At 37.7% G+C, this 27,356-nt stretch overlaps 2 protein-coding genes and 1 long non-coding RNA gene across 9 annotated transcripts; 2 read left to right on the forward strand and 1 right to left on the reverse strand.

Annotated features, from left to right (window-relative positions):
• Nucleotides 1–15: 15 nt before the first annotated feature.
• LOC112744372 (uncharacterized) lies at nucleotides 16–2,701 on the reverse strand. Of its 7 annotated transcripts, none has more exons than XR_011871446.1 (4): nucleotides 2,289–2,689; nucleotides 922–1,122; nucleotides 513–621; nucleotides 16–380 (listed from the first exon to the last, which is right to left on the reverse strand). It is a non-coding gene; the product is annotated as an uncharacterized lncRNA (long non-coding RNA). The 7 variants fall into 7 exon arrangements; XR_003172750.2 differs by having other exon boundaries at nucleotides 513–630; nucleotides 2,289–2,688; XR_011871451.1 differs by having other exon boundaries at nucleotides 521–621; nucleotides 2,289–2,670.
• A 162-nt stretch (nucleotides 2,702–2,863) lies between these two features.
• On the forward strand, nucleotides 2,864–6,390 carry LOC112744368 (uncharacterized). The gene is given in 3 exon segments (XM_029292344.2): nucleotides 2,864–3,130; nucleotides 3,133–5,637; nucleotides 5,738–6,390. Coding segments are annotated over 3 exon segments (3,147 nt in total). The 5' UTR covers nucleotides 2,864–2,871; the 3' UTR covers nucleotides 6,121–6,390.
• A 3,177-nt stretch (nucleotides 6,391–9,567) lies between these two features.
• On the forward strand, nucleotides 9,568–10,608 carry LOC112743271 (uncharacterized). The gene is made up of 2 exons (XM_025792490.1): nucleotides 9,568–9,775; nucleotides 9,887–10,608. Exons 1-2 carry the CDS (start codon nucleotides 9,568–9,570, stop codon nucleotides 10,606–10,608), a joined length of 930 nt encoding a protein of 309 aa, XP_025648275.1.
• The last annotated feature ends 16,748 nt before the right edge of the window (nucleotides 10,609–27,356 follow it).

Below are 27,356 nucleotides of genomic sequence, written 5' to 3' on the forward strand. Positions count from 1 at the left end.
GAGATAAAAAAAATCTATGGCAAGGTAAAAATTTTTACTATTTTCCAAATCAAAGCTACAAACAAATCTCAAAAGTCAAAACTTACAAGCACTACTAAGCATATATACAGAATTCTTGTACAAGAACATAAACGCATAAAGTAATTGGTGAAATCAATGATACAATAGACAGCCGTTGCTTATGAACTTTTTGGCTAGAGAGCTCGAATTGCAATCACACCTCAAAGTTGAAGGACTATGAGTGAAGAACTCCAGGTAAACCAGAAAAGAATTTAACCATCCGATCATTCATTCGTTCAGGTTAATACACTAATTGTGATGTAGAGGGACTCTACAAAAAGTGTTTGCTTGGACCTCACATAAAAAAAAATGATCATAACCTGCTTGATAAATACACAATGATGTATTCCTTTTTAGCTTCAAAAGCAGAACCGAAAGGGACAAATTTAGCTTGAGAAAAGATTGACACAAAATAATAATACCACAATGCAAAATTTTACAAAAGTACTTACATGCTTACCAAGTTGCAACTGCTACAGACTGCCTAATGCACATTTTAATGGTTGAATCCAGAAAGAAAGTAGATCCTCAACTATAGCAATTATCTATTTTTTGATGCTCCTGGAAAATCTATTTGAGTTGGTATTTATATGAAATGATATGAGATAGAGCAGCTTCAAAGGGGAAAAAACTAAAAATCTATTTATAAGTGATTTGCAAGTTTTGAAAAGGATGATAACTTTCTAAGGGGGAAAAAACTAAAAATATAACTAAACTTATACATCTTCAATCAGAGGCTTCAAAACTCAAGAAAGGGAGCAAATTGAGTTTATAGAACTTCTAAGATCATTCCTACTACCGAGTACCAATGCATATCCTATGGTGCATGGAATATAAGTGATAGTTCGAAGAGTTACTTACAGAATGTTGAATATGGATAATCATGATAGTAAGTACACTTCCTTCCTTCATCTTCTCTATAAGGAGGTGAAAGAATGTCTAGCACAGCACAAGGTGTTATTGCTGTGAAACAGTGCAGATTTCCACCATGCTTTGGATATAAAATTGATGTCTCGCATGGTGCAGTCATGACCTTGTCAACAGCTAGCTTAGCCAGTCTAACTACAACAAAGATAAATTACAACAAAATCATTTTAAAACATGGATGCAGAACAGCAAGTTTTATAAGCCTTGAAATATAATATCATATTGAGGATTATTAAGAGTACATGTTAGAAAGATGTATCATTACTCAGTGCTTTTTATATTTACATGCTCTCATACAAAAGTGTGGGACAAGACGAAAATGTGTTACAGCGACAAATTAGCAAAAAAAAAATTTATTGTTCATAAGATTGAGAGTGCAATTCAACTTTGACATGTTGATTTTACGTTTATTGTATTTTTGCTTTTATGGAAGAATTGTTGATTTTTTTTTAATTGATCTGAATATATTTTATACTAAAGGCTTCTTTTTACTGAGTATATCAAAAAAGAAATTGGAATAAGTATGAATATGGTAGTGTTCTATTACATATAAGTGGCAATTATCTGCCTTTGATTTTGCTACTAATCGAAATTCTTTGTTCCTTTAATTGATTATATCACACAGTAGCAATAAGAAAAAGAGAGGTCAACAGCAGTTGGACCTGATAAAAGTGGCAGAGGGCTCCATCAATTTAGTATGAAAGGTTTTTTATTTGTCCTCTTTGATTGATTTGTTCTTTAACAAATTGATTCCAATTAACAATAACCTAGCAATTAAATCAAAATATTTCTGAAGTTTAAACTAACAAGTTTTACAAAATACATCATGAGGTAAACTCAATCAAATCTCTTTCCTTAGTCATCTTTATTTTATTTTATTTTACCCAGTAAATCAGCATAATTGGAAACATTATTGACTTCCTAATGATACAATCTCTGAAATTTACTCCTAATCCAATGAGTTCCCTCATGCAAGACGCCATGTCTTGTATTTTAGTTTTTTCCAATCATTACCCTACTTTCACAATAGAAGTTAAACTTCAAACAACAAAAAAGTAGGAACCTTATTCAATTAGAAATCAAAAGAGTTACTACCAACCAAATCACAACAATCAAATTCAATCATTCAAGCATAATCAAGGACTCCTAATCCATTTTGAAACTTTTCACTAGTTTATTGTCAAATTCTTTTGAAATCAAAACATCATTCAATATTCTGGCAAACGAAGAACATTCAAATTCACATAAAATTTTCATAGAAAAGAAAATAAAGTACAATAAAAATAAAAACAAAATGGAACCTTAAAGGAGTAGGTCGCAGAGGCAGAGGTGGAGGGAGAAGGACAGAGATCAGAGTCGCTGGTGAAGAAGAGGAACAGAGAGGCGACAGAAAATAATAAAGTGGTGGACTCGAGTGTAGCAGCGGCGGCGGCGGCGCAGCGGCAACGTGTTGCAGCGTCGACGATCAGAGAACAAGCACTATATAGGGGAGAACGAGCAATTCCGTGGATGGAGAGGATCAGAGAACGACCACGGCGCAGGGAGAGGATCAGAAAGCGAGCTACCGTGGAAGGGGAGGAATAAGGAGCGAGCAACGTTGATGGGAAGAAGAGAGAAAGGCAAAAGCCCTAGCAGGACTCTCTAGTCTTTGAAATTCAGATTAAAGAAATTGGAGAAATGTGTAAAACAAAAAAAAAGTAGAGGGCAAATATTTAATTATTAATTCTTTCAAAAATAAAAGAAATAGGGTTTGTTTTGTAAATATTTTAGTGGTGGTGAATCATACTCCTATACAAAATTAGGAGTAAGAAATCTGTGGCCATATATATATATCACCAATACAACATCCATTTACATAAATTAACATTGAAAAGAACTCTACCAATGTATCCAAAGATTGAAGGTAGCACATACAGCAGGGGCATTATGCTCATGTACCTGTGTGTACATCTTGTTGCTGCTGCTTCAAGTGAGAACAGTGAAGCAAGTGCACTCTTAAAGTGGAAGGCCAGCCTTGAGAACACCAGTGTGTTGTCGTCGTGGGCAGGTACGAATCCATGCAAATGGCACGGCATTGCATGCGACAGAGCCAATTCCGTTACGGCAATAAATCTTGAAAATCATAATCTGAAAGGTACACTCCACATCTCAGCTTCTCATCATTCCCCAACCTCCTCACCTTTAATATCTACAACAACTTCTTCTATGGAACCATACCACCACACATTGGTAACATATCCAAACTCAATACTTTGAACTTGTCTTTGAACGCTTTTGAGGGTACCATCCCTAAGGAGATGTGGACATTGACGAGTTTACACGGGCTTGATCTTTCCCTGTGTATTTATCTTAGTGGAGCGATACCCAGTTCCATAGCAAATTTGACCAACCTATCATACCTAGATGTAGCCCAGAACAATCTTTCTGGCCACATTCCTCCTGAGATTGGAAATTTGAACAGCCTCAAGTATCTTGATCTAGCAGGTAATAAGCTTAGTGGTTCCATTCCCCACGAAATTGGAATGTTGACAAAGCTTGAGGTACTTGTTTTATCAACAAACTTTCTCTTTGGAACTATCCCTTCTACCATTGGTAACCTTAGCAATCTGATTCACTTTTTTGTTTCAAATAACTCCCTCTCTGGCCCAATCCCATCCCTCATATGGAACATGTCTAACTTGTCCTGGCTATACCTTGATGGCAATCGACTATCTGGATCAATCCCTCCTTCCTTAGAAAACTTGGCCAATTTGGAACGCTTTGTACTTCATGGAAACAATCTTTCTGGGTCCATTCCTTCCACTGTTGGAAACATGACTAAGCTCATCTACTTGTTCATGCGCGTCAATAATTTTTCTGGATCAATTCCTGTCTCCGTAGGTAATTTGATCAACTTGAAAAGACTTAGTCTCCAAGAAAACAATTTCTTCGGATTTATTCCCAACACAATTGGAAACTTAAAGAAGCTCTCGCTGCTTGAATTGTCTTTCAACAATCTTAAAGGTAGCATTCCGCCACCCATAAGAAACATGACCAACCTCATGATCTTTTTAGTATCTGAAAATAATTTAACTGGAAATTTGCCTCCCCAAATCTGCTCAGGGGGATCACTAGAGTCATTTTGTGCTGATAATAATCACTTTACCGGTCCAGTACCAAGAAGCTTGAAGAATTGCTCTAGTATTCAAAGAATCAGGCTACAAGGTAACCAATTGGAAGGAGATATAGCACAAGATTTTGGCATATATCCAAATTTGGGATTTATTGATATAAGTGACAATAAATTTCATGGCCAAATTTCTCCTAACTGGGGGAGGTGCCCTAATCTTGATACCTTGATCATATCCAACAATAATATTTCCGGTAGTATACCCCCACAAATTGCAGAGGCAACTAAACTGGGTGTGCTTCAACTTTCTTCAAACCAATTGACTGGAAGGATACCAAAAGAACTAGGGAATTTGAAGAGCCTGCTTCATCTCAAGATAGGCAACAATCAACTTGTAGGAAACATTCCAAAACAAGTTGTAGGGTTGCCTAATTTGTTGGAATTGAACTTGAGCAACAACAGACTAGATGGAAGCATCCCCTCTGAGTTTGATCCAATTCAACCTCTTTATTCTCTTGATCTTAGCGGGAATTTGTTGAATGGAACAATACCGTCGGTGCTTGGACAGCTGAAGCAGTTGCAATTGTTGAACCTCTCACACAATAATCTCTCTGGCACAATTCCAAACACTTTTAGTAGCAGTATGTCAAGCTTGATTTATGTCAACATATCATATAACCAGTTAGAAGGGCCACTTCCAGACAACAACCGAGCCTTTCAGAGTGCTACAATTGAATCATTGAAAAATAACAAAGGCTTATGTGGTAATGTCACTGGCTTGATGCCATGCCCAAGCAGCAGTCCTAGGCACAAAAGTCACAAGGTCATGTTATTGGTATTTCTTGTTATATTTGGAGTACTAGTGCTTTCTGTGGTGGCTGTTTCATTGTACTTTCTTTGTAAAAGTGCTAGAAACAAAGACAACTCAGCTAAAGAAGTGCAACAAGTAGAAGAACACTTTTCCATATGGAGCCATGACGGAAAAATGGCATTTGAAACTATCATTGATGCCACCAATAATTTTGATGACAAATATCTCATTGGAATTGGAGGGCAAGGATCCGTTTACAGGGCTGAGTTGCCTTCAGGTATGGTTGTTGCTGTGAAGAAGCTTCATAAGGAATCAGATGCAGGGAACAAGTCCAATTTGAAAGCATTTGAGAATGAAATCGAAGCACTGACAGAATTGAGGCACCGCAACATCATAAAGCTATACGGATATTGCCAGCATTCACGCTTCTCATTTTTGGTTTATGAGTTCTTGGATGGTGGCAGTTTGGATCAAGCACTTGGCAGTGAAAACCAAGCAACTGCATTTGATTGGGAGAGGAGGGTGAATGTGGTTAAAGGAGTTGCAAACGCTTTGTCATATATGCATCATGATTGCAAACCCCCCATAGTTCACCGTGACATATCAAGCAAGAACATTCTGTTGGACTCAGATCATGAAGCTCATGTCTCTGACTTTGGAACTGCTAAGTTTTTGAACCCAGATTCAAATTGGACAACACTTGCAGTCACCTATGGCTATGGAGCTCCAGGTAAGTCCATTACTTTTACCTTTTATTTTTACATGGAAATTATTATCACAGTTTATTAATTATTACAATACATGTGTATCATTTGAATTATTGAATGTAGAACTAGCTCAGACTATGGAAGTGACAGAGAAATGTGATGTATACAGCTTTGGAGTGCTTTGTTTGGAAATTCTTATGGGAAAGCATCCAGCGGACCTAATAAGTTCATTGTTGTCACCATCAACAGCGAGAATAACATACAATTTGTTATTGGTTGATGTCATAGATCAGAGACCTCCCCTTCCTGAAATATCAATTGTTGGGGAAATAACGTGGATCACAAAGTGGGCACTTGAATGCTTGAGCCAAAGTCCACAATCTCGACCAAGCATGCATCAAGTTTCTAAAGAGCTTATGATGGGAAAACCACGTTTCCCGGGTGACCAATTTGCTATGATCAGAATTGGACAACTCAATGAAGAATGGGAGACTCCACTTATGTGATTCATCATTTATGATCAAATCTAACGGTTCATATATACATCTTATGTGTAATCCACCCATATCTGAAGTTTATTTGCTTTGTCAGTGTGTGTAATGTGTATATATGTGAGTTGAAGTCACTTTCTTTCGTTATGTTTTGATCTGGACCATCTACCCCAGTATGGAGATGGCTCATGGATCAGTGGTTTGTACCTCCTCTAGGAGATAAGCTTGTTGAGTCAGAACGCAAGAATAAAAATAGAGCAATGTCAATGTTAAGTTTATTTTTAATAGCAGCAGAATGAACTCAAATATTAATTTGTGCACATCATACATGCTCAAAACGTGTATGCTTATTAAAGACAGACCCTCTACTAAGTACGTATTTAAGATCTTTTAAATTTTAAAATAATGGTTCAATGGAACAACACCTTAGGAATCAGGATGTCGGCCATTAGTTGTGTCATGCTATGATATATGATGATTGTGTATTTGTGTGTGTATAGATATATTCAAGTTATTTAGAGTTTGTGAATTTGTATTCGCTCTTCTGATATACAATTAAAGTCGTCATTTTTGAATGCCAATGTGAAAGATGAAAATTTAGGTAGGTGAAAAACTACGAAGACAACAAGAAATTAAGCCGTGTGTGTATACAATAATACAATAGAATACTTATTTAATTTATTACGTTGTATATTTTGAAGGACAGAAATAGGAGTGATACTAAAATACAAAAGTTAGATGATTAATAATTTTTTTTTGTATTTAAGTCAATACTAACTAACTTTTTATTTGCCAATGAATTATAGCTCAAATGGCATAGTCTTTCCATACTCAATTAAGAGGTTGCGGGTCCAAATCCACTGCGCCACCCCACCCGGAGCTATTGGTCATTACCGATAGCTACATTTGAACACCCTAAATTCTAAATTTTAAATTATAAATTGATTTTATTTATTTCACTTTTAAATATTTCTTTTACTTAAATTTTTTATATTTTTATTTATTTTAGATTTAGATTTTTTTTTCATTCTAATTATTGCTTGACTTTAAAATTAAATGGCTGATGAACTAATGTTAATTTTTTAGACTTTTCCTTTTATTTTTCTATAAAATGTGTTTATCCTTTATATGTTTCTAAACAAAACATTTTTAAATTATTTGATATAATTATGTTATATGTACATAAAAAATCAGTTATCAAATTAAATATTAATATAAAATATGTTAAAATATAAAATATAAATTAAAAATAAATTAAATAATATATATATTTCTACACAAATATATAATAATTAATTCAGTAATTAATGTTTAGTATATACATAGCTGTTTTTTTTTTTTTTTAGTATACACAATATAAAACAAATATAGTAAGTAAACATTATTGGTCATTACCGATAGCTACATTTGAGCACCCTAAATTCTAAATTTTAAATTATAAATTGATTTTATTTATTTCACTTTTAAATATTTCTTTTACTTAAATTTTTTATATTTTTATTTATTTTAGATTTAGATTTTTTTTTCATTCTAATTATTGCTTGACTTTAAAATTAAATGGCTGATGAACTAATGTTAATTTTTTAGACTTTTCCTTTTATTTTTCTATAAAATGTGTTTATCCTTTATATGTTTCTAAACAAAACATTTTTAAATTATTTGATATAATTATGTTATATGTACATAAAAAATCAGTTATCAAATTAAATATTAATATAAAATATGTTAAAATATAAAATATAAATTAAAAATAAATTAAATAATATATATATTTCTACACAAATATATAATAATTAATTCAGTAATTAATGTTTAGTATATACATAGCTGTTTTTTTTTTTTTAGTATACACAATATAAAACAAATATAGTAAGTAAACATTATTTTTTGTCCAACTAAATTCACTCTTTCTGTACTCTTTCTGCTAGGGTTTAGGTATGAGTGACGGAGTGAGCGGGGGGTTCACGAAGAGGGTGACATATAGTGAGGTAACCGGTAATGTCGGCGGTAGAACTAAGGGGGAGAGCGTCGGGGGGTTTGTATCTGGTGAGAAGGAGGAGGGTACTAGGGTTTCTAAGGAAAAACATGGCTTTCAAAAGGTTTCCTTTCGCGACATGGTGACTGGACAGAAGTCTCTGTCTCCTATGCTTTGGAATGAGGCTTTAGATGGAGAGAGGCTAGCCAAGGTGATCAAAGGAAACCACGGGGATTCGCATCCTCCTCGGGTCATCTTCTCAGAAGAAGGGCTGGCAGCGTTATCTGTACCATATAAGGAAGCGATCGTCGTCAAAGTCTTGGGCAAGCATATGAGTTACACAGCGATGGTGCATAAGTTGAGTATGGTGTGGAGATTGAAGGGTGGGTTTCAAGTTCTGGATGTAGGAAATGGTTATTTTCTGGTGAAGTTTGATGCTTTCGAAGATCGGGAGAGGGTATTACTTGGTGGTCCTTGGATGATATCTGGGTTCTATCTTGCTGTAAAGCCATGGTCACCTGAGTTCTATTCAGAGGAGGAGGTTTTTGGATCCACCATGGTATGGGTATGCTTTTACGGCTTAGGGATTCGTTACTACCATGAGAAGGCTATGTTAAGGATTGCCGCTGCGGTGGGAAAGCCAGTGAAAGTCGATGTAGCAACTAAGATGGCAGCAAGAGGGAAGTATGCGAGGGCTTGTGTGGAGATTGATTTAGGCGTTCCCATTACTCGTAGTGTTGAGGTGGATGGGAGGGTTTTGGATGTTGAATATGAAAGCCTTGAGTTGGTCTGCAATACGTGTGGTTGTTATGGGCATGTTGGCGTGGACTGATTAGTTCAATTTCGACGAACATTGATGAAACAGGGGTGAATGAAGACAAGGAACAAGATCATGAGAAGATGGATCAGGTACCATTTTCTTCTAATATTGAGAAGCCTTTTGTTTTTGGTAGTGCTACAATTGGGATAGAGAAGAATAAGGATAAGGAAGTGCATGTAATGGAAGGGGCACATGCAGGGGATACAACGTGGACCAAGGTGGAAAGAAAGGCAAAGGGCAAGAAGGTCTTTTTGGGTAGGCATGACCAGGATAAGTCCAAAAAAGTTTATGTGGATAAATCTTCTAATTATGTTGCTAAAGGAAAACCTGCTATGAAAGGCATCAATGGGGTTGAATCATCTTTACACATAAGTAAGGGCAATCAAGTGCTAAAACAAGCGAGGAACTTTAAATTAGCTTCGTCAGGTTTTACCTCTGCTCAAGGTGTGACGAGTGGCAAGCAAGGACCTGGTTCAGAACAGGTAGGGGCTTATTTGCAAGGCGCGGGGACTTCTAAAATGCCATTCAGAAGCAATTTAAAGAGATTAAGGCCTAATTCTCTTCAGAATTCCCCGGTTGAGAATGGGCACAGTGTGGTTACAGTGGAGACCCCACTCACTACCCTCAAATAATTTGAGGTGTGGGTCTCACTCCAAGTAATATTAATATGGATTGTGCAAACATTATAGCTTGGAATGTGAGAGGAGCTAGTAATAAGCTGGCTCGGGTGCATCTGAAACAATTGGTAAAGAATTTTCATCCGTACGTTTTTATCATTTTAGAGACTCATTGTGCTTTCCAAAATGTGGCTGTCTTTTGGAACAGATTAGGTTATACTCCTATTCATATTGAAGAAGCTCAGGGGCATAGTGGTGGTATTTGGGTGCTCTCTGCATGGCCTGGAGTATCTTGCAATGTCGTGGCAGCGAATTCGTAAGTGGTGTGTGTTGAGTTTTCGAATGGCGGTTTCTCTTGGGTCTGTGCAGCAATTTATGCAAGTCCCGTTCCTAGCATAAGGGAAGAAGCTTGGAGGGTTTTGACAGATTTTTCCAGAAATTATTCAGGTCCTTTATTAGCTATTGGAGATTTTAATGAGATCCTTCTTTCATCTGAGGTTAAAGGTGGGAACTTTGTCTCTCGAAGGGCAGTGCGGTTTGGAGCTCTCCTAGATGAGTGTGGTTTGATTGATTTGGGAGCTCATGGATCCTTGTACACTTGGTTCAGACATATGCAGGGTAATCGGTTCATCTCAAAGAGGCTGGATAGGGCTGTGGCTACTGATGCTTGGTGTTTTCGTTTTCCGGAAAGCTATGTGGAGAATTTGGCGAGGATGCATTCTGACCACTGTCCCATTATGGTGCAATGTCAAGGTAATGATAGAAGAGTCGGGGTAAAACCTTTTCGTTTTCAAGTAGCTTGGTCTTATCACCCAAGTTTTTCGTCGGTGGTCAGGGGTGCTTGGGACAAGGGTAGACCCAATCCTATTCGTTGCCTTTCTCAGGTCAGAGATGATGCTTTGGCCTTTAACCGAGATGTCTTTGGGAATATTTTTAAAAGAAAGAGGGAATTGGAGAGGCGTGTGACCAGTATCCAACATAGAATGGAGAGAGTTTATGCTTTATCCCTTATACAGGAAGAAAGGGAGTTACAGGCTGAATATAGTAATCTGCTTATGCAAGATGAGTTGTTTTGGTATCAAAAATCCTGAGAGCACTGGGTCAGATTTGGAGATAGGAATACTAAGTTCTTTCATATGCAAACCATTATGCGGAGGAAGCGTAACAAAGTTCAGGGGTTGTTTTTGGAGGATGGAAGATGGAGTACTGATCCGCAAGAACTCGAAGAATGTGCAATTGGATTTTATAGAGATCTTTTTTGTAATGTGGAACAGGTAGATCTTGATGTGATGGGGGATCAGGAATTACCTTCTTTATCTCGTGAAGCTATTGAAAGTCTCACAAGAAATGTTTCTAAAGAAGAGGTTAGGAAGGTGGTTATGGGCATGAACTCTTTTAAGGCCCCAGGTGCCGATGGTTTTCAGGCTTTTTTCTTCAAGGAATATTGGGAAGTGGTTGGTACAGAGGTATGGGAACTTGTTAAGAAGGCTTTCGCTGGGTTTGATCTGGATAGTGCTCTGTTTGACACTTTGGTGGTGCTGATTCCTAAAGTTGATAACCCGTCTCGCATGAAAGAGTTTCGTCCTATCAGCCTCTGTAATGTCATATACAAGATTATAACTAAGGTGATTGTGGAGAGGTTACGACCTTTTCTACAAGATATCATTGGCCTTCTACAGGGAGGGTTTATTCCTGGAAGGGGTGCTCCAGACAATATCATTGTAGCCCAGGAAGTTCTCCATTTTATGAAGAAAACCAAATCAAAGAAAGGTATTCTTGCTTTTAAAATTGACCTAGAAAAGGCTTATGACAGGGTGAGCTGGGAGTTTTTGGAGCAATCTCTCCTAATGTTTGGCTTTTCAGGTACTATTGTTTCTCTTATTATGAAATGTGTAAAGTCTTCCTCCCTTTCTCTAATGTGGAATGGTAACCGGTTGGATGGTTTTCAGCCAAAGAGGGGTTTGAGGCAAGGAGACCCGATGTCTCCTTATTTATTTGTTATTTGTATGGAGAGGTTGAGTTGCCTCATTGCTAGGCAAGTGGAGGTTGGTAGATGGAAACCAGTGACCGTGTCTAGGGGAGGTCCTGTAATCTCCCATCTCCTTTTTGCAGACGACCTTATCCTTTTTTGCAAAGCGAAGAAATCTCAAGTGCTTCATGTTTTGGACATTATGGCCACCTTTTGCAGAGCATCTGGTATGAAGGTGAATTTTTACAAATCTCGTGCTATCTGTTCTATGAATGTTTCTAGACAACGCAAGGATCTCTTCACTGGTATTTCTTCTATCCGATTTGCTAATTCTCTGGGAAAATACCTTGGTGTCCCCCTCAAGCATGGCAGAGTTACTAAAGCTAATTTTAATGATGTGGTTAATAAGCTTACTAATAGGCTAGCATCTTGGAAAGGTCGCTTCCTTAATAAAGCTGGTCGGATTTGCCTTGCTAAATCAGTTTTATCTTATATACCTATTTATAGGATGCAAGTAAGCCTTTTTCCATCAGGTGTGTGCTCTAACATTGATAAGATTACTAGAAGTTTCATTTGGTGTGGTAGTCATAATCACCGTGGTCTTCATTTAGCATCTTGGAGAGTTTTGACGACTCCAAAAAAGTTTGGAGGTCTTGCTTTGCGGGAGTCGCGGTTGGTCAATTTTTCTTTATTAGGAAAGCTAGTTTGGAAAATTTTGATGAATCAAGAGAAACTGTGGGTCAAGATTATGCTTCAGAAATACCTCCAGAATAGAAACCTATTTGCAGTTAAAGCAATGGGTTCTTCATCGTATATATGGAAGTCTATTGTGCACTCAGCTTCCGTATTAAAGGAAGGGTTTGTTTGGGAAGTGGGAGCTCTTTCTAAGAATTTCTGGTTTGACTCTTGGTTGCACTCTGGGCCAGTAGGAGCGAGGGTTGAATTTCTTGATATCTGTGAGGCTGCTTTGACCATTGAAGATGTTTACCGTGATGGAGTTTGGCATTTGGAGAGGATTTACTCTTTTATTCCTAGGGACTTAAGGGAAGACATTCTTAATTTAGTACATATTTCGGCTTCTGGTCGTGATTTGGGTTGGAGTTGGGAGCACACTCTTTACTCTACTAAACAAGGATATTTATGGTTAATTCAGAATAAGTTGAATTGGGATAGGAATATTAATTGGCTTTGGCTTTGGAAGGCGCGGGTCCCTGAAAAGTTGAGGCTCCTAGTGTGGCTTTGCCTTCATGATGCTGTACCAACTCAATATCTGCGTTTTCGGCGACATCTCTCCTCCTCATCCTTATGTACACGTTGCAATCAACTTCCGGAGACAATTCTTCATTGTTTTCGGGATTGTGAAGTGGTGCGATCAGTTTGGGTTTCTCTAGGTTTTTCTGATGTGTGTTTCTTTGGCTCTCACGAGGTGCATGATTGGTTCAAGCATGGCCTCCTCAATGAAGGTTGTTCCAAATTTGCAGCTATAATATGGTCAATTTGGCAAGACAGAAATATGGGTAATTTTCAGGGAGTTTTCGGATCTGCTGGGTCAATTGCATACAAGGCTCGCAGGTGCATGGTGGATTTTGAATATACAACTCAGAATCGAGTGTGTTGCATCCAGGGATTAAAACCTCTATCTTGGTCTCCGCCAGAACCTGGTGCTTGGAAGTTAAATTGTGATGGGAGTGTGAACTTGGGAGATAATTGTGCTGGTTTTGGGTGGGTAATTCGCGATAGCTCCAGTCAATGGGTAATGGGATGCTCAGGAAATTCCTTTGGATCTAGTGTCATCAAGATGGAGTTGTGGAGTATATGGAAAGGTTTGGCTTGGGCTTGGGAGGCGGGTCTTAAGCTTGTTGTCTGTGAGACAGATTGCGCAGCAGCTTTTGAGCTAGTGACTGGTTGGCAAGTTCCACTCTGGCATCTTGAAAAAGAAGTAATACAACTGATCTTTGACTTGAAGTTAAGAAGGGATTGGGATATTCGTTTTGAGCTTATCCCGAGAGAAGCTAATGTCGTGGCAGATCGGTTGGCAAAGATGGGATCTGGAGGTAGCGGAACTGATGAGGTTCACCTTTGGCACCAGCCACCAGAGGTGGTTTGTCTTCTCTTATTGTTAAGAACCTGATTTCTTTTCTTTTTCTTTTCTGCTCTTTTGTTTTTTCTCTTGGTTGTTCACCAAAAAAAAAACATTATTTTTTGTCCAACATTTGTGGACCGTGGTTGGAAAAATCACTGGGGGAGTCAACGTTGTCAGGTGCAATTGAAAGAATGAAAGTTCAAAAGTATAATCGTCTGGAATCATATAATAAAAAAAAAATTTTGTCAATTGAAAAATAAAAAATCCTCTTATATACTATTGTTCAACTTTCAATGTCTTTTCCATTTTAATCTAAGCTTTATATATTCACAATGAGATAATGATACAATCATTTTTACTGAATACAATGACACAATGGAAGAGGAAACAAAAAGAATACATGATGTCGTACAGATTGTAAAGCTTGTATCAACAGATAATTATTGCAAAAAGCAGATATATATTATTTGGTATGTTCTTATTGTTGAGTTAAATTTTAAAGTGGTCTCTGAGATTCACAAAATGTATCAATTTAGTCTCTGACTTTCCAATTACACTAATTAAGTCCTTCAAATTGAAAAAAATGCATCAACGTGGTCCCCCGCATATTTTTCAGTCATATTCTTTACTAACGGAAGTGACGTGACGAATAAGTGCCACGCTGGAGGATGGAAAACGTCATCGTATTGGGTTTTGGCGCTAAACCCATAACTAGTCGACACCGTTTCAAGTAGAAAACATTAACAAAACGTTCAAACCCCCTCCCCCAATATTCAAAGATCACTTCATTTTCTTCATCTTCTGCAAACTGAAAGCGCCAAACCCTGGCATTCGAGAGCCCTGGCGTAGCTTTTCGGAGTGAAACAATTTAGATTTCAGAGGAACCTGGTCATTGTTGGCTGAAGATCGATGAAGGAAGGTGCAAAGATTCTGCGTGAAATCCCCTGTGACGGAGGTAGGCATGCAGTATATTAGATAGTCTTGTTCTGTTTTACATAGTGGTAAGGTATCCATCATTATGGATTTTACTTGGGAAATATGTGTAGATTGATGGGAAACCATGGATGCTATGTTAGTAGCTAGGGTTTTTGCACTGGGTGGTGCGGATAGGGGTTATCGGAATGCTCTGTTTTCAAACCGAAAATATGGACATTTCTATAATGGCATAGTCACTGAGGTAGTTGTTTAGTTAGCAATTTTGGAATATGATCTGTTGTTGTCTGCTGATTCCAAATTTATGATAAAATGTTGTTTTTTTTTTTTTGATACAGATAGAAAAGTTGCTGGATATAATGTTCCATCATGGTGGAACGTTTAAGAAGAATGCTGATGGAAAGTTGGTTTACTCACCGGACAATAGAGCTTGCTTAGGAGATTTAGATGAGGATACACTTGATGTCTTCTTCGTCAGGAACTATTTCAAGGAGTTGGAATATGACAAGGTAGTTGAGTGCTGGTGGCTGGTCCCGGAGAGGAGCTTGGAGGTTGGATTGAGAGCTCTGACCACTGATGATGAATTAAGGGAGATGTGCTTCCATGCACAGAGGAATGATGGAGTAGTCGATGTTTATTTCGAACATGGAGTTTCGACACTTGAACTGATGGATGAGAAAGAAGTTGTTCTGTGTCTGGATTATGTTCCGGAAGAGGAGCTTGGTGGTGACTTAAACAAGAAGAACACCCCTGAAGATACCTTAAATGAAATGCCACATGACAAATGTGATCTTGACCAAATTCCTCCTACTTCAATCCCCATTCCAAACAGTCCAATTACAATCCCAGTTCCTGCTAACACCCCCACCACAAGACCTATCCATGATGACACCAAGTCCATGGCTGATCATGAGAACCCCAAACGCCATCATATACCCAACCCAAAACCACTACAAAGCCCATAATATATATAGGATTTTGGCATTGGTTGATTTTTTGGGTTTTTTGTTATTTCTCTAAAAGAATAGCTCTTAGCCAGACTGTATGGTTTATTTGATTTTCTAGTAGTAAATACTGAAGGTTGTGGTAGGCTTAGAGAAGGTTGAATCTATGCCTTCCTTTTTAAGTTGATCAGGTTCTGTTTGAACTCAGCAGCGGAAATTTATGAGACAATTTATTTTTGTCTCATGAATATCAGAAAACAGAACTCAGCAGAGAAGAGAAAAGCTAACACCAGCATGTATCCTGGTTCGGTTGCCTTGTGCTATGCAACCTACATCCAGTCTCCTCCACAACTATGGAAGAATTTCACTATAGTTAACAGTATTACATACACCAATTTTACAGGATTGACCCAATCCTTTCACACTCAAGTTCTAACCTAACTTGATATTGGCTATGCTAATACCTAACTATTCCTCTTAGTGCTAACCCAACTAAGAAAGGGATACCTTACAGGCACAAGATACAAGACACTTAGCCAACCCAAAGAAATCAGAAAATAACTCTAGGCTTTTCTCTCAAGTGTATCTCTCAGCCTTTTTCCACTCATGGCTTTTTCTTAAGCTTTCTCACAATGCCTTTTCTCTCAAGAAATTACAGAAAGATAAACTTAGAAAAGTATATTACAATCTGTAAAACATGAAGGAGATTGACTTCATCAGCAGCCTCTTAGCTATGTGCAAAACCAGATTCGCAAACCTCATATGCAGTTCTTCAGTATTGGCCGAATGCTTCTTTGAAAGAAAGCATTATCCAAGTAGAGGAACTTCTTTACAGAACACTGTTCTCACACTCTGGTTTTCTCTCCTTGCCTTCTGAATGAACAGCAAGCTTCTTTTATCTCCTTGCATGTTGCTTAGTTCTTCTTCCAAGGTCAACACCTTGATCCTTGAGCTTCACCAACCCACAGAATCACTTTTTCACTTAATCCTTAGAGAAGAAACTTTCCCTCTGACTTCCTCATCTTGACCGAAAGCCATGAAACAGCAACCATAGAAATCTTCCAAAGGTCAACTTGATCTGAACCCTTGAAAACCAACTTGGTCCCCAAGTCTTGTTTAAGACCGTAGATACACAGCAGGGAAGAACAGAAATCCTCTTTCCCATGTATCCCATTTCGGATAGAGCAGAGAGTTGGGAAGAAGAGATGAAACCAAGTTGCATGTATGAGGAAAAGATTTACCTATAACCTAAGCTTGATTTGGTTTGGATTTGTTGAGATGACTTCTGCCTTTCAAGCTTAGTTTCTCTTTCTTGCTTCTTTGGTGACTATCTTGGTGAAGAAGCTCTCTCTCTCTTTCTCTTTCTTACTTTTCTGAAGCTGATTTGACTTGGTCAGAGAGAGATGAACGTTGCTTTTGGTTAAGCAAAAGAGAGGGATTTGCTTTTCTGAAACTAGATTGGGCTTGGATCGGGTATTGGTATGCTTGGCCTGATTTGATTTCTTTGGCTTCTTTCTTTGCTTTTCCTTGGGCTCTTAATTTTGCTTTTAGTCCAATATCCTTGCTGTTTGCTTTTTATTCCATTTGAGCTATTGAAATTTGGCCTGCAACAATAAATAATTAGTTAATAAGTAGATATAAATAATCAACACTAATTATTTATTTTGCCCAAAAATAATGTTTGTCACTAATTAATTTAGTTAATTTCTTAACTCAACAATCTCCCCCTTGATGACAAACATGGTTTAAGCAATAATCAAAAGGAAATGAGTTTGAGTAAGGTTTAGAAACTCCCTTTGAATGATGTTACTTGCTAATGTGTTGCTCCCCTTTTCCTTTTCAACAGTAGCTCCCCCTGAATTTATGCTCTTTCCTTTTTGTTCCTGTTTACATTAAGCTTAAAAAGAGCTATTCAAGATGTAACTTGACTAAGGGATTCTATATAACCATCAACACAGATTCAGCTCAGTTTTTCTTATCATGACAGCAGCAAAAGCATATTGTAAAACAAGAGCAATTTGCAAAACAAAGTTCAGTTCTAATCAGAAAAATTAGTTGCAGTATAAGTCAATTAAAGTCAGCTAACTCAAAATCAGCTAACTATTAACTATTACTCCCCCTTTTGTCATCAAGGGCGGACAATAAGCATGAACAACAAAAACATCACTATAAACCCTGCAAGAAAGGTTAGTGCACAGTCCAAATTAACTAACTAAACTACCATAAAGGCATCAGTGTCCAAAGTTATTACAGTCATCCAAGACAACAAAAGTAGGCCAATCAGTAGCAAAATAAAACAGAGTTCATGAGACAAAAAGAGAGCAGCTGTAGCAGTTTTTATGAGACAAATCCTAGGCATCAGAACCATTCTCCTCCGAAGCATCTTCCTCTTCAACATCAGTGGCAATGTCTTCATCATTTTGAAGGTTATCAATGAAGGTCATGAGCATAGCCACCCTATCCCTTGATTTCTTCAGGAAGTTCTCATGCTTGCTAGCTAGCTTCCTTTGTTCCTTGCTCATGGCAATCATGTGATTTGATTGGGAAGCAAACTCTTGAGCGACATCCTTGACCACATTCAGCAGAGCAAATTTCTTCCCAGTGGAGATGGAAGTACCTTCGGTGGAAGGAGGAGGAGAGTCATCTGGAATGAATTCTTCATCATCATCATCTAGAACCACTCTCTCAGATCTAGTTGGTCCTTTTTGCTGTTTCACTGAACCACCCCCTTTTAAGTATGAATGTCTGTTTTCATAATCCTCATTTGACAGGTCAACACCAAAATTCTCAAATATGCAAGTTAAAAACATGCCATAAGGTAGTGCTTTATCTTTTATACTTCGAACAGAATCAAACATGTATCTAGCCATCAAATAGGCAAAAGAGATTTCTGTTTTAGTGATTAGGGCATACAAAACAAGTGTGTCAGTGTAGGAAACCCTTTGATATGAACCACTTTAAGGAATCAAGATATGGTTGACAATACGGTGCAACTGAGCACGTTCATATCCTAGGGCTTTATGAGTGGGTGTGATGCCATCAATCAAGGAAACATGTTCACAAATGTGAGCCAAAGCATCATGGTAAGAGATACCAACCCCTTCATCCCACTTCATAGATGTATAAGCACACGGCCCAACATCAGTGTATTTCAAGGAATCACTGATAGTTTCATTATTCAAGATAATGTCTCTGCCCTTAACATAAGAATGCACACTTCCTTCATGGTAAGTCATGTTTGCATAAAATTCTTTGACTAACTGAGGATATACAGGTTTTTTAATTTTGAAAAGGTGATTCCAGTCTAAAAACTCCAAATTTTCAACAAAAGAAAAACCTTTCTTTTTCAAATCAGGTAAGTCAGCAAGAATAGATGGACATAGAGTACGATACTGAATAACTCCCTCATAAAAATTATGGTTCATGACAGATTTGAAATGATGGGGGTTATAGTCTGAGTGAGATGTCATGAAGTAAGATTTGTGAGCAAAAGGATCAATGTCTGGTTCTCTAACAGATTTGAGAGGGCAATGAGGGTTACCTCTTTGTGAGCGCACTGGAACCGACCTGGATTTGGGTTGAGTTGGTTCGGGAATGGGTTCTTCAGTCGCCGGACGTTTGCCTTTGGAGGAGCTAGGCTTTGCAGAACCAGGTTTTGAGGAGCCAGGCTTGGAAGGTGTGGCCTTCGGTGGTGGCGTCGGCTTGGCAGGAGCAGGGTACCTTGGAGTGGTCTTGGTTCATGCCATGGAACAGTCCAAGGAGGAGAGGTAGGAGGAGAAGGAGATGGAGTAAAGGTCCGGTCTTGGGAGCGAGTGGAAGGTTTTGTGGGAAGCTTGTACACTTTTTCACGAGGAGGCCTTTTAGCAATGGTTTTCTTCCTCATTTAGTTAGTTTCAGTCTTTTGAGGGAAGAGAAGCAGTAAGGTGAGTGGGAAGAAACCGAAGAGATTGAGGAAAAGTTATGGAGGGAAGAGAGGGAGTGTTGGTAACTGTACCCAAAAGTATATTTCCAAAACCATGCAACTGCATCACCATTTGAAAAGACTTGAAAAGACATGACCTCATAAAAGAAAGATTTGATTTGATTTTAAAAACAAGAAAATTTTAATTTTAAATTTTCGAAATCCTTAAAAAGAGATTTTAAAAAATTAAATCACATTGAAAATCTTTTTGGACAAAAAAAATTAAAAGAACCTTTTTCAAAAAATAAACACACAGGCCAACCAAAAAAAAATTTTTTTAACAAAAATTGTAACATTCATATTTGGGCCTTGAGGTGATTTGGATTTAATGAAACTCATAGGACTGCCCAGATCCGATTTGAGGTTGGTCCAGATCAATTATTCATTTGAAACAAGCCCAGAACACGCTGACTTAAAGGAAACGTTCATCACCTGCCTAGAATTGTCTCATACCTGTTTATGAGACAAAAAAAAGCTCCAGCAAATATATCAGCATTTTTCAAATAAAGCATCATAACTCAGAATTCCTAGACAAGTCCTAAGCATGCAGAATCTATCCTCAGCTAATGATTTTCTGAAAATATCTGCTAATTGCTCCTCTGATTTAACAAATTGAATACTAATATCTCCCTTTTGGACATGTTCTCTTATTGAGTGAAATTTCACTTCAATATGCTTAGTCCTAGAGTGCAAAACTGAATTTTTAGAAATATTGATGGCACTCATATTATCACACATCAAGGGAATATTTTCAGCATTTAATTTGTAATCAGTAAGCTGTGTTTTTAACCATAAAAGCTGAGAACAATAAGAAGAAGTAGCTATATACTCAGCCTCTGCAGTGGATAAGGCCACTGTTGGTTGCTTCTTACTTGACCATACATTTAAGGACTTCCCAAGGAAGCAGCATAAACCAGAAGTGCTCCTTCTATCAACCCTATCACCAGCAAAATCTGCATCACAATAACCAACTGCAGAAAAATCATCAATCTTAGGATACCAAAGACCAAAATTGGATGTGCCATGAACATATCTTATGATCCTTTTAACTGCAGAAATATGTGACTCTTTAGGTTTGGATTGGAACCTAGAACACAATCCAATACTTTGCACAATATCGGGTCTAGAGGAAGTTAAGTACATAAGAGAACCAATCATTCCTCTATACCTAGTCTCATCAACATCTTTCTCAGTTTCTCCCTTATCTAATTTAGAACTAGGATGCATGGGAGTTCCCATAGGTTTGGCATTTTCCATACCAAATTTCTTAACTAATTCCTTGGCATACTTCTCTTGGTGGATGAAAATACCTTTTTCAGTTTGTTTAATTTGTAACCCAAGGAAAAAATTAAGTTCACCCATCATACTCATGTCAAATTCACTTGTCATGAGTTTTCCAAATTCAGAACAAAGGGATTCATTGGCTGATCCAAAAATAATGTCATCAACATATATTTGGAATAGAATAAAAGAATCATTAGAGTTCTTGATGAATAGAGTTGTGTCAGTAGTGCCTCTTTGAAAACCATTTTTCAAGAGAAAAGAGCTAAGTCTCTCATACCAAGCTCTAGGGGCTTGTCTTAAACCATAGAGAGCTTTAGATAATTTGAAAACATGATCAAAATGCTCTTTATTTTCAAAACCAGGAGGCTGCTCCACATACACTTCTCTATCTATCACTCCATTCAAAAAGGCACATTTCACATCCATTTGATATAACTTAAAACCACAAAATGCAGCATAAGCCAAGAGAAGTCTTATGGCTTCCATTCGGGCAACAGGGGCAAAGGATTCATCAAAGTCTATTCCTTCTTCTTGGTCATATCCTTGTGCCACTAGCCTTGCCTTGTTTCTTGCAATGCTACCATCTTCTCCCAACTTGTTCTGAAAAATCCATTCGGTGCCAGTCACTTTCTTTCCACTTGGCCTTGGAACCAAAGTCCATACTTGGTTCTTTTCAAACTCAAGAAGCTCATCCTCCATAGCTTTAACCCAAGAAGGGTCACTAAGTGCTTCCTTGACGTTTTGAGGCTCTATTTGTGAAAGAAGGACAATGTTTGATCCTTCATTTGCCTTTCTAGTGGAAGACCTTGTTTGCACTCCATGAGATACATTTCCAATGACAAATTCCTCAGGATAATTCTTTAAGAATCTCCATTCACGAGGTCTGGTGGACTTGGAGATAGATTCAGTCACCAAGGGATTCTGAACGCTACTGGCTGCAGAATTTCCTTCAGATTCATGAGACAAAATGGAATTGTCTCTTGAATTTTCAGCATTAGCAGTTTCTGGTTCAGCTTGTCCAGAATTTTCTTTTTCATGATTTTGAGCAACTTCATCTTCCTTTTGAGCTTGATTTCCTACATCACAATTTTCTAAAATGCTTTGTACCAAGTTAGTATCACAAAATGTAACATGTATGGACTCCTCAATAATCCTAGCATCTTGATGATAAACCCTATATGCTTTACTAGTTGTGGAATATCCTACAAACAAACACTCATAAGCCTTTGGATCAAATTTTCCCAAATTTTCTTTGTTATTCAAAACAAAACATTTGCATCCAAAGATGTGCAAGTAGTCTAAGTTTGGTGGGTAGCCTTTCCAAAGTTCATAAGGGGTTTTCTTCAAAAATTTCCTTATGATTGTTCTATTTAAAATGTGGCAAGCTGTGTTAACCGCTTCAGGCCAAAGGAATTTTGGAACATTACTCTCACAAAGCATAGCTCTTGTCATCTCTTGTATGCTTCTATCTCTTCTTTCCACAACACCATTTTGTTGTGGTGTTCTTGGACAAGAGAAGTTGTGAGATATTCCAAATTCCTTACAAAAGGATTCAAACAAATTATTTTCAAATTCAGCTCCATGATCGCTTCTTATAGAAGAGATTTTCAAAACCTTTTCATTTTGAATTTTCTTGCAAAAAGGTTCAAAAACCGAAAATGCTTCATTTTTGTGTGCAAGAAATAAAACCCAACCAAACCTAGTGTAGTCATCCATAATTACTAAACCATAATGTTTACCACCTAGGCTTTGAGTTCTTGTTGGACCAAATAAATCAATGTGTAGCAACTTAAGTGGTCTTTTAGTAGAGATGTCTTCCTTTGGTTTAAAAGAACTTTTTGTTTGTTTTCCCATTTGGCAAGCATCACAAGTGATATCTTTGTCAAACTTTATCAAAGGAAGACCTCTTACTAATTCTTTCTTTACAAGTTTGTTTATTTGAAACATACTTGCATAGCCCAATTTCTTGTGCCATAACCACTTTTCAGATTCTTTAGAGTGAAGACAAGCTACATTTTGATCCTTTAGTTCATCAAGAGTAAGTCCATACATATTATTGAAACGCTTGGCAGCAAACATCACTTCATTTGTCTTTTCATTAACAACACAGCATTCAAGCCTTTTGAAAACAACTAAATATCCTAAATCACACAGCTGACTTATACTCAAAAGATTGTGCTTCAAACCACATACCAAAAGTTCATCATCAATGAAAGTAGATTGCTCATTACCTACTTTTCCCACAGCAATGATTTTACCTTTACCATCATCTCCAAAGGTCACAAAACCTCCATCATACTTATTTAGTTTGATGAAGTAGGTTGACCTTCCAGTCATGTGCCTTGAACATCCACTATCCATGTACCACATGTCCTTTTTGTTCTTGGATGCTAGGCAAATCTCATCAAGATTGTTGTTTCCAGCCATGAAGCAGTCTTTGTCATCTTCTTCAGATTCTTCTTCTTCATTTGAGTCATTCTCAAGATCCTCCCAAGCTGCCATGAGTACTCTCTTCCTTTCCTTCTTTCCTTTGTCCTCCTTTTTGAGCTTTGGACAGTTTAGCTTGAAGTGTCCAGCCTCCTTGCAGTGATGGCACGTCACCTTGCTCAAGTCGATCTTGTGCTCTTTTGAACTTGAAGCCTTGTATTTGCCCTTGTTCTTCATCATCCTTCTAAATCTCCTAGCAAAAAACAAAAGCTCGTCATCTGAAATACCATCACTAGACTCACTCTCTTTCGGTTCTATTTGTGACTTGAGGGCTATTCCCTTTTTCTTTGAGTCTGTGTTTGTGTGTGTGGCTTCATAGGCAAGGAGTTTTCCTCTCAGCTCATCATAGGTTATGGGACTTATGTTGTTGCTCTCGGTTAGGACAGTGGCAGTGTTTTCCCATTCTTTTGTGAGGCTTCTAAGGAGTTTTCTCACAAAGGTTTGTTCTGCATAGTTTGTACCCATAGCATCAAGGTTGTTGATTATGATTGAGAATCTCTCAAACGCTTCATCAATGCTTTCTCCATCCTTCATGCTAAACATCTCGTACTCTTTTCGCAGCATATCAATCCTCGTTTCTTTGACTTGTTTAGTGCCTTCATGTGTAACCTGGAGTTTTTCTCAGATTTGTTTGGCTGTCTTGCATCTAGACACCTTCCGGTACTCTTCAAAGCTGATAGCACAGTGAAGAAGGTTGATTGCTTTAGCATTTAGCTCTATCTTCTTCTTGTCATCTTCATTCCATTCAGCTTCTTCTTTTGAAGTCACCACTCTATCAGCACTTGTTTTTGTTGGGATCTTGGGACTGCTCACAACAATCTTCCATATGTTGTAGTCAATGGATTGGATGAAAATTCTTATCCTTTCTTTCCAGTAGGAGTAATTCTTCCCGTTGAAGAAAGGTGGCCGGTTGTTTGAATGGCCTTCAGTGAGGGTGTAGGCAACTGTGGTTGTGTCCAAGTTGTTTGCCATTGGATCTTTGCTCCAAGCGGTTAAGCTTGATTCTTGAGACCTTAGCTCTTGATACCAATTGAAGGTTGTGGTAGGCTTAGAGAAGGGGAGTTGAATCTATGCCTTCATTTTTAAGTTGCTGTTATTACACTTTTAAAATGAACTTTTAATTCAGGTTCTGTTTGAACTCAGCAGCGAAAATTTATGAGACAATTTATTTTTGTCTCATGAATATCAGAAAACAGAACTCAGCAGAGAAGAGAAAAGCTAACACCAGCATGTATCCTGGTTCGGTTGCCTTGTGCTATGCTACCTACATCCAGTCTCTTCCACAACTATGGAAGAATTTCACTATAGTTAACAGTATTACATACACCAATTTTACAGGATTGACCCAATCCTTTCACACTCAAGTTCTAACCTAACTTGATATTGGCTATGCTAATACCTAACTATTCCTCTTAGTGCTAACCCAACTAAGAAAGGGATAACTTACAGGTACAAGATACAAGACACTTAGCCAACCCAAAGAAATTAGAAAATAACTCTAGGCTTTTCTCTCAAGTGTATCTCTCAGCCTTTTTCCACTCATGGCTTTTTCTTAAGCTTTCTCACAATGCCTTTTCTCTCAAGAAATTACAGAAAGATAAACTTAGAAAAGTACATTATAATCTGTAAAATATGAAGGAGATTGACTTCATCAGCAGCCTCTTAGCTATGTGCAAAACCAGATTCGCAAACCTCAAATGCAGTTCTTCAGTATTGGCCGAATGCTTCTTTGAAAGAAAGCATTATCCAAGTAGAGGAACTTCTTTACAGAACACTATTCTCACACTCTAGTTTTCTCTCCTTGCCTTCTGAATGAACAGCAAGCTTCTTTTATCTCCTTGCATGTTGCTTGGTTCTTCTTCCAAGGTCAACACCTTGATCCTTGAGCTTCACCAACCCACAGAATCACTTTTTCACCTTAATCCTTAGAGAAGAAACTTTCCCTCTGACTTCCTCATCTTGACCGAAAGCCATGAAATAGCAACCATAGAAATCTTCCAAAGGTCAACTTGATCTGAGCCCTTGAAAACCAACTTGGTCCCCAAGTCTTGTTTAAGACCGTAGATACACAGCAGGGAAGAACAGAAATCCTCTTTTCCATGTATCTCATTTCGGATAGAGCAGAGAGTTAGGAAGAAGAGATGAAACCGAGTTGCATGTATGAGGAAAAGATTTACCTATAACCTAAGCTTGATTTGGTTTGGATTTGTTGAGATGACTTCTGCCTTTCAAGCTTAGTTTCTCTTTCTTGCTTCTTTGGTGACTATCTTGGTGAAGAAGCTCTCTCTCTCTTTCTCTTTCTTACTTTTCTGAAGCTGATTTGACTTGGTCAGAGAGATATGAACGTTGCTTTTGGTTAAGCAAAAGAGAGGGATTTGCTTTTCTGAAACCAGATCGGGCTTGGATCGGGTATTGGTATGCTAGGCCCGATTTGATTTCTTTGGCTTCTTTCTTTGCTTTTCCTTGGGCTCTTAATTTTGCTTTCAGTCCAATATCCTTGCTGTTTGCTTTTTATTCCATTTGGGCTATTGAAATTCGGCCTGCAACAATAAATAATTTGTTAATAAGTAGATATAAATAATCAACACTAATTATTTATTTTGCCCAAAAATAATGTTTGTCATCACTAATTAATTTAGTTAATTTCTTAACTCAACAAATACTTTAACAGAGTTTAAACTCGAAGGTCTTCTTGTTTCCAAATTGGTAGCTGTTTCAGTTTGTTTATCCTTATGTGGTCAACTGATACTGTGTTACATTGACAATGTCTTGTTTATAAACTACAACTACTATTATCAATTTACCTCTTCTGTTCATTCAGTTTAGATTTTATTTTTGTAAAATCTATCTACAAATAACACACCAATAAGATAAACAGTTCCCATACATTCATTAACAGATGCTTTCAAACACAGTTCTTACATTTTTACCATCACAACTAAAACAACAACTAAAAGAGAAAAAAACAGCAATCCTAACATTTGTATCATATATTTCTGAGTCCTTAACTCAACCTCCAAATTGTCAATCCTCAAAGCAAGACTGACGCTCACTTCTTCATTGTTGTATGCCGCAGTGTCTTCCAAATTTCTTTTATCATCTTCTACAACGTCTGACCATCGAAAGAACCCACACCATCTTCTTCCACTACTCTGTGAACACGAAATGTAACAGTTACCATCAAAATAGTCAACGACAAATTTTCAGGAAACACTCGCGTTGTAATTCAGGCATCCAAAGAGGGGCTTATTTGGGTGGGTTTTCGTTCCAGACCATCGGAGCACAGGACGTTTTCCACACCCACACCGCTCTGGTACTCGCGTGCCTCTGCTCTGACTTGGCCTCCTTGTGGTTGATCGCATAAAATTTTCCTCTCCTTCATCTGCACGTCCAACCATCATCCAACCAGCAAAGCAATGAGTACGAGAATAAGCAGGGAAGAAGAAGAAGAAGAAAAAGAAAGAAGAAGAAGAAGAAGATGAACATGAAAACGAAGAAGTGCTGCACTACTTCTGAGTTAGGGTTTAAAAAAAGATCAGGGACCAAATTGGGGTTTAAACTTTTATTTGCCACATCAGCCAACCGTTAGACACTCCAACGTGGCACTCATTCGCCATGTCACTACCGCCAGCAAAGAATATGACCGGAAAATATGCGGGGGACCACGTTAATACATTTTTCCAATTTGGAGGACTTAATTAGTGCAATTGATAGGGGTGAGCACGGGTAGTGGGTACCCGATTACCCGTCCGAACCTGAACCGAACCAATTAAATTGGTTTTGAAACCAACGGGTAATCGGGTCCAACCCGAACCAAACCGATGGCTTTTGTTAGCGATTGGTTCGGGTATCGGTTTTGGGAGTGTGGAACCCGAACCAACCCGCGAACCCGATCATATATTAATTAAATAAAAAAATAAAAAATATATATAGTTTTTCCATTAGACAATGATTATTCATTATTAATATGTTTGGATTTTAATGAGTTTAGTTTTTAATGTATTTGGTGTTTAACATGTTTGGATTATTTCTATTGATGTTACATGTTTATTGTACTTGTTGAATTTTTAAGATAAAAATTTGGTTTTTTTTTTTTATGAATTTCAAAGTCATCGGATACCCAATTACCCGAACCGAACCAATCCGTTCTTAATCGGTTTGGTTTGGTTCGAGTACAT

This window comes from Arachis hypogaea, chromosome 14, assembly GCF_003086295.3.
Source record: "Arachis hypogaea cultivar Tifrunner chromosome 14, arahy.Tifrunner.gnm2.J5K5, whole genome shotgun sequence".
Taxonomy (NCBI): Eukaryota; Viridiplantae; Streptophyta; class Magnoliopsida; order Fabales; family Fabaceae; genus Arachis; species Arachis hypogaea.